General features: G+C 34.7%; 1 protein-coding gene across 4 annotated transcripts; it reads left to right on the top strand.

Moving 5' to 3' along the window:
* Window positions 1-4,040: 4,040 nt before the first annotated feature.
* Window positions 4,041-6,075, top strand: LOC145549817 (uncharacterized). 4 transcript variants are annotated; one of them, XM_081602754.1, is made up of 5 exons: window positions 4,041-4,337; window positions 4,663-4,944; window positions 5,303-5,404; window positions 5,474-5,502; window positions 5,758-6,075. In XM_081602754.1, the coding sequence occupies exons 1-5, from the start codon at window positions 4,151-4,153 to the stop codon at window positions 5,833-5,835; spliced, it is 678 nt and encodes a 225-aa protein (XP_081458880.1). In that variant the 5' UTR covers window positions 4,041-4,150; the 3' UTR covers window positions 5,836-6,075. The 4 variants fall into 4 exon arrangements, with proteins under 4 accessions (XP_081458880.1, XP_081458879.1, XP_081458882.1 ...); XM_081602753.1 differs by having other exon boundaries at window positions 5,279-5,404; XM_081602756.1 differs by lacking the exon at window positions 5,474-5,502.
* Window positions 6,076-6,680: the final 605 nt, after the last annotated feature.

Raw genomic sequence — 6,680 nt, 5'->3', positions numbered from 1 at the left:
TCAAGGTTTTTTCATGTACACAAGTGATGCTTGTCCAGAGAACAGTTGGAAAACTCTGTGAGCTTATTATATGAAATAATTTGGACTATAATTAATTACATTTGCTCAAAAGTAACAAAACATCATAAAGATTTAATCTCTAAACATCGTTAAACCTGTGCAATGTTTGGTTGTTTCTAAGTTAATATGTTGACTTAGAAATAAGCCGGTGTGTGTTATGGTGACATGATAAATCTTCAGCATTGAAGTTTATTCACAATCTGTTTACTGATCACAGTCATAACACTGAGAGCTGGAAACATTAAGCAGCTGGTGCACTGATAAGAAGAAGTGAAGGGAAATCAAGATTAGTAAAAGTATATAAAGTATTTGTACGACACATTTATTATTTATTTTATGTTGAGTTTAGAGGTTTTATTGAACTCTGAACTACTTCAAACAGGAATCTGAGGCCTTCATGGTGTTGCATCAATATGTTTCTGATCTTTTCTTACTTGATCAGATAACAGACTCGTGACGCAGCACTAAGCTGCTGTATCAGAGCCTCATACACGCCATAACGATGCTGAACAGCCAATCAGATGCAGACGACTCAGTTATAACACCAATGCAGATCTGATCCATATAAAACTTCTAAATCACTTTTAAACGACACGTTAAATGACCAAAACTGTCTGTGGCATTAATATCTTTAACCAGATAAAAATTATTTTGCCTCTAATAATAATTTAGTCAATGTCCAGATGTTAAAATATGAAAAACGTTGATAAACTTAACAATCATTAAAGCTCAGTTTGATTCTCTGATCTGCTCTGATGGACTCTGGTCCAGACAGCTGGCATTTCTTCTTCTACTGATCTGACTGGTTGGAGCATCAGGTCACATTTAACGTCCACAGAACAGGAGGCTTATAGATGGAGAACTGAGCAGCAGAGCATTCTGGGAGTTGTAGTTTAAGTGGTGAATGCTAAAGTAAACATTTTTATTCTGACGTATTTATATTTTCTGCTGTAAGGATCCAGTTGGACCTGCTTGGATTCTGTTCTGACTCGGTTTATCTGCTCTGTCTGCTGCTGTCAGTGAACCGACTGCAGCTCATTAATATGCATCACAGTTTATCTCTGACAGCTCAGGCAGCGGAAATTAGAACAAGTTGTACAAAAACTATGCAGTTAAAGAGCAGAAAATAAAACTTTGTTTTCATGATCTTCACCTGCAGATCCTTCAGCTACAACATGATTCACTTTAGTTGATCTGAGTGTTTCAGGGTGAAAGAGTTAAATGTAGTTTAAATGTTTGTTTCTAACTACATTTCTGCTGTTTCTGGTGGTTTTCTGTCAGTTTCTGGAAACGATGAAGTTGATAAGAGCAAAGGGTTTGGATGTAAATTTGATTTCAATCATCATTTCAGCTGCAAACAGGAAACATCATCAGTGTTTTCAGATCAGCAGCAGAGAAACGTCTCTCAGTTCAGCAGCTCATAGACGGACAGAAGATGTTGGTTCTGGTTCTGGTCGTTGTGCTTCAGTTTGAAGGTAAAGATCTGTTTTCTTTCACATGAAGATGAGAAAAATTAAATATTCTTTGGATTATTTCTATATTTCATAAGAGATTAGAACAATTAGAAGTTAAGTTGTGTTTTAGTTAATCAGGTTTTAAGCTAATATATAGAAACATTTTCAGGTTAAAATGTTGATAACCGTTTTTAAAACGTACATGAGAAAAATATGATGTTACAACAATAAATCACACATAATGTAGTGTAGATAAAGGACTACATATTTAATTAATTTCACCTTCAAGACCATATTTATGTAGAATGACGTAAAACTTTAATGTGTTTTTGTTTCTGCTGCAGGAACCAGAGGAGGAGAACTTCATCTCTATCAGAGAGAAGGAGAAAATGTTGTTCTACCTTGTAACAGTCCTGCATCGTTTTCCTCCTGCTCTGATGTTAAATGGTTTTACAACAGAGGTAAAAACCCAAATACTCAGCATGAGGTTTGGAATGGAGCAGCTGTTCAGAGTTCACCTCGAGCTTCCAGGTTAAATGTGAGCAGCAGCTGCTCTCTGACCATCAACAACATTGATCCTCGTCATGCTGGAATCTACGCCTGTATATCTGGATCAAGATTCTCCTCAAGTGACTTTGTGTATCTGAATGTTTTATCCAGTGAGTATTTAGACCTGAATGATTTAACTCTCAGTCTCTTTCCTTCTGATCTACTTGGTGAAATGTTGGACAGATGTTTCTGACATCATCGGTTCTGATTTCCTTTTTCTCTGAACCTTGAACGTCTCTGGACTTGAACATGAGGGAACCTCTCAGTGACCTGATGCAGTCAGAAGGTCACATGTTGTTCAGTCAGAGAGAAACGATCATTTATTTAGACTCAGGAAAACTTTACCCATCAGGCCTCACACCTGGTTTAACTTTACAGTCAATATTTTATATTGAAGATGTAAATTCATTTAGTTAAAGATGTTATATCTACTAATGATCAAATTAAACTCTCAGTGCCGTTTCTAAATTTTATTTCTGTCCTCTGTGATGTTTTCTTCTACTTCCTGTCTGAGCTGGGGGCGGGGCCAAGCTGTGATGTCGTCAGAGTGAACGTTGTGCTGAGGATGTTTAGATTTAATCAGTTTGTCTCTTATGGTGGATCAACGTTTGATCAAACTACTGAATCATTTTCTTTAAAGATTTCTTGTTTTTTCCATCATGATGATGAAAACCTGCTGAGATCTGCAATATTAGTTCAGATCAATCATTTAGTGACATGAAGACAAAATCTAAAAGTTTTATCAAAATGTTTTCGTTATTTATTTATTTTATATTCTACTGTCTGCAGCCTGAGACACTTAACCTTTTTTTAAGATTCTCAAGTTACTCTAACATCTTTCAGATTGAGACAACTGTTTTTTTTTCTTTCAGTTTATCAAGACCCACAAAATGTCTTTCCACCAAAGGATGAGTTCATATTATTCTGCTCTCTGACGAGATACGGGATGGATCTTTGTCCAGAGAAAAGTTTCCGCTGGTTGGATGAAACAGGAACTGAACTGACTGAAGGTGTTTGGGTCGAGTCAAGAGGACCAAGATTCTGTGATTCCTTTCTAACTGTGAAGCGTCAGAGCGACAAAAACAGAAACTTCACCTGCCAGTTTGTTGAGGGAAACAGAGTGAAGATAGAATTTTACATCCGACCTTCGTTAGAAGATGGACCACCTCGGTTTGAAGGTATGACGCCTTTTATTTACACAGTAAATGAGAAAAACTGCAGGAATTCATAGGAGTTTGTAATTTTTTTGTTAAATATTCTCCAGTAATGTCTAATGGAACCTCTGAAAAAAATCTGACTTTTTTCTCAGAATTTAGAGATTAAAGTCAGATTTTTATTTTTCCATAGTTTTCTACCTAAAACAAAAGTCTCTTCTTGTTTTTTTTTTAGCCAAATAATGTTCAAAACATTTTTATTATCTCCTGTAGTTTAAATCACTGAAACAACCTTTATGAAGAAAGTGGACAAACTAATCATTACAAATTTAAAGCCAGTGTTTTACATGAAGTGGTACTAAATATAATTTATGTTCATCATAACATGAACATGTGTGAAAGAAAAGGGTGATAATCCAAGTTATTTCAGATTTTGATTTTTTTCCTTTACTTTTGAATCATTACAAATAAAAAAGTCAGAATTTATGCAAATTTGTTTTGCTGTGCAATTTATATTATTGTGTCATATTTTTCTACATTTTGTTAAAAAAGGTTTTATGACTAGGAGTGTAATGGTAGCCAAACTGTAAATAGATACATTTTTATTTCAACAGTTTGAAGAGAAAAATCAGATATTTTCCTTTATTAAAATATTATTTGAAAAAATTCATTTTACCTTTTTTTTATATATTTAAACAGATTTTCAATTTTACATGAATACAAGTAGAAAATCAGAGATTATTATTAAATTATTATTTTTACATTACTGATAGTTAAATGTAGTTTCTAAATATGTCTATTTTTACAGGTATCACAGGAGAACCAGTCCGTCTCTACCACAGAGCTGGAGATGAAGCTGTTCTGCCCTGTAACAGACCTTCATCATCCGACTCCTGCTCCTCTGTTAAATGGATTTATGACAGAAATGACGACATGAACGATCAACAGGAAGTTCGTAGAGGAATCGTTCAGAGTTCACCTCGTTCTGCCAGGATGAGTTTGGACAGAAACTGTTCTCTGATCATCAACAACATCAATGCTGAGGATGTTGGACGTTACAGATGTCAGCCTGAGGATGGAGGAAACTTTGAGACACATGTGTTTCTATATCTGCTGATCAGTGAGTATCTACACTAATGACTCTCTACCTGCTGATTTCAGTCTTTCTTAACCCTAAAATCTCTGTTTGGATCTGAATGTTTAGATCATGATGTGTTTTTATCTGAGTTCAGTCAGAACTGGAACTGGATCTGTCTGATTTTAGAGACTAAACTGTTCAGTTCTCTCATTATGATGGTTTTATGTTGTAGAGGTGAAGATTATTTAATTATATTACCAAAAGCCGACATTCATAGTTACTGAAGATGTTGTTCTGCTATTCATGGCAATAAAGATGATGTTGGTTTCTCCTTTTTCAAATGAAATATTGTCTTGTTTTCTTTCAGTCTCTTCATCTCCACCAGCTGTTGATCCAACAAAGAATGGAAACATAACATTAATATGTTCTCTGGTGAAACACAGGTGGTCTGATCCTTGTCCACCTAAAAGTCTCCTCTGGTTGAACGAGACAGGAAGTGAACTGACTGGTGAAGGTGATGGATATAAATCAGGAGGACAGTTTGGTTGTGTTTCTCGTCTCACTGTGAATCTTCAGAGCAGCAGAAGATTCACCTGCCAGTTTGTTGAAGGAAACGAAGTGAAGATAGAAGCTCACTACCAACATGAAGGTATGATGTCATCACATCTGTCTCTACAGCCATATTTTATATTGAGGAAGTTAAATTGTTGGAACGTCACTTATGTGTGAATACTTAGTCTTATGGATTTATTTTATCTTATTATTAAACAATGTATTTCTAATTTAACATCATTATTTTGGACACTTTGTCTTTCCACACCACAGTTTTTATGTAGATCTCCAGTTTTCTTCTCCATCATGGTGGTTCAGGTTCTCCTGGTTCTGAACGTGGATCCAAAGTCTCAGACTCTCAGATTGATGTTCAGTCCACCATCATGGTGAAACTATGTTCTTCCTAAACCAGATGAAAATGATCCAATCAGGTTGCTGCTCCGTCTCCTCCTCAGGCCCCCCCGCCTCGTCTCCTCTGAGCTTCATCATGTTGACTCTGAAGATCACAGGACTGATCCTGATGGTTGGAATCACTGTTGGTATCATCAGAACCAGAGGTGAGGAAACTCGGCTACAATGGAGACAATTTACACACTTTAATCACTTTATTCTGTTTTTCACTGCAGGAAGAAAAAAGCCTCACAAAGACATTAAAGTAAGAGAAACAATCATGAAAAATACATTCATAGACCTTTTATATGTAGATTATAGAAGATATTTTCCCTCAGACTTGAAGATATTCTAATTTGTAAAAGTGTATTCACAATATTATTTACTGACTTTAAATGCTGTAAAACTGCTATAAACAATTTCCTCTGTGGTATAATTTGTGATGCTTTGAATTTTCTCTCTAAATGTTCATTTAGTGTCTGTATCAGTTTTATCCAGTTAATCTCTGCTTGTATCTCAGGTTCGTTTTGCTGCTGATGACGACACAGTGAGCTTTGAAAATGATGGAGAACGTTCTGCTGCCGCCGCACTGCACTGAGCTTCATCACATCCAGGATGATTCATTAAAAAGATCCATTTTAACTGTTAGCCAGAACTAAAGGATATTTTGCATTCAGTTATCTGCATATTGGTAGTAATTTAGAAATGTGTTGGATTCAATGTGTTTAATTCTTTAAATCCATTATAAATAATTTTAAAAGCTGTTTTAGAGAAGAAGCTTTTTCTCTGTAAATATGTTGTTTGCTTACTTTTTAGTTCAAATAAAGGCTTTATTGCATATTTGGTTTTATTTTGAAGAACTCGTTTTATGAAAGGAAGTGGTGCAGAGCATGAGGGATTTACTGATCACTCATTGGTTAAAATCCAGAAAGTGGGAGGAGAGAAGAGAAAAGACAGGAAGTAAAATATGGAGATTAGTTGAAGTTCGAAGTTTTAAAAAAGTTGCATTTTGTTTTCCTTAACAAAAAAAACAGACATTCTTCACTAATTATGTCATAAAAACTATTTCCCAGATTGAACAAATACAATTTTGAACAAGTAGATCATAAAGCAAAAACTTAAGGGTTAAAAAGTAAACACACTAAATCTCCACCTTTAAATATGAATATAAAGACAAAGAAAAATGTAAAAATGTTGATTTCTTCAACATTTTGTTTTCCAATATGGAATTTGAAAACAGCATATTTACTTTAATAAATTAATCCTAGTCATATTAATTAGAGAATCATCTTGTTTATTTAAAATAAAAGCACCAAATGTAATCATTTTAAGTGTCAATAGGGGAAACATAATTTTTTAAAAGAGCTACAAATCATTCCAAAAGGTCTGAATGAACGTAGTTAAAAAATAAATGGTCTCAATCTTCTATGAGTTGTACAACAA

The sequence above is a fragment of the Poecilia reticulata genome, chromosome 21 (genome assembly GCF_904066995.2).
Source record: "Poecilia reticulata chromosome 21, P_reticulata-male-v2, whole genome shotgun sequence".
NCBI lineage: Eukaryota > Metazoa > Chordata > Actinopteri > Cyprinodontiformes > Poeciliidae > Poecilia > Poecilia reticulata.
The sequence above is the reverse complement of the archived record's forward strand: the minus strand, read 5'-3'. Positions and strand labels throughout refer to the sequence as shown.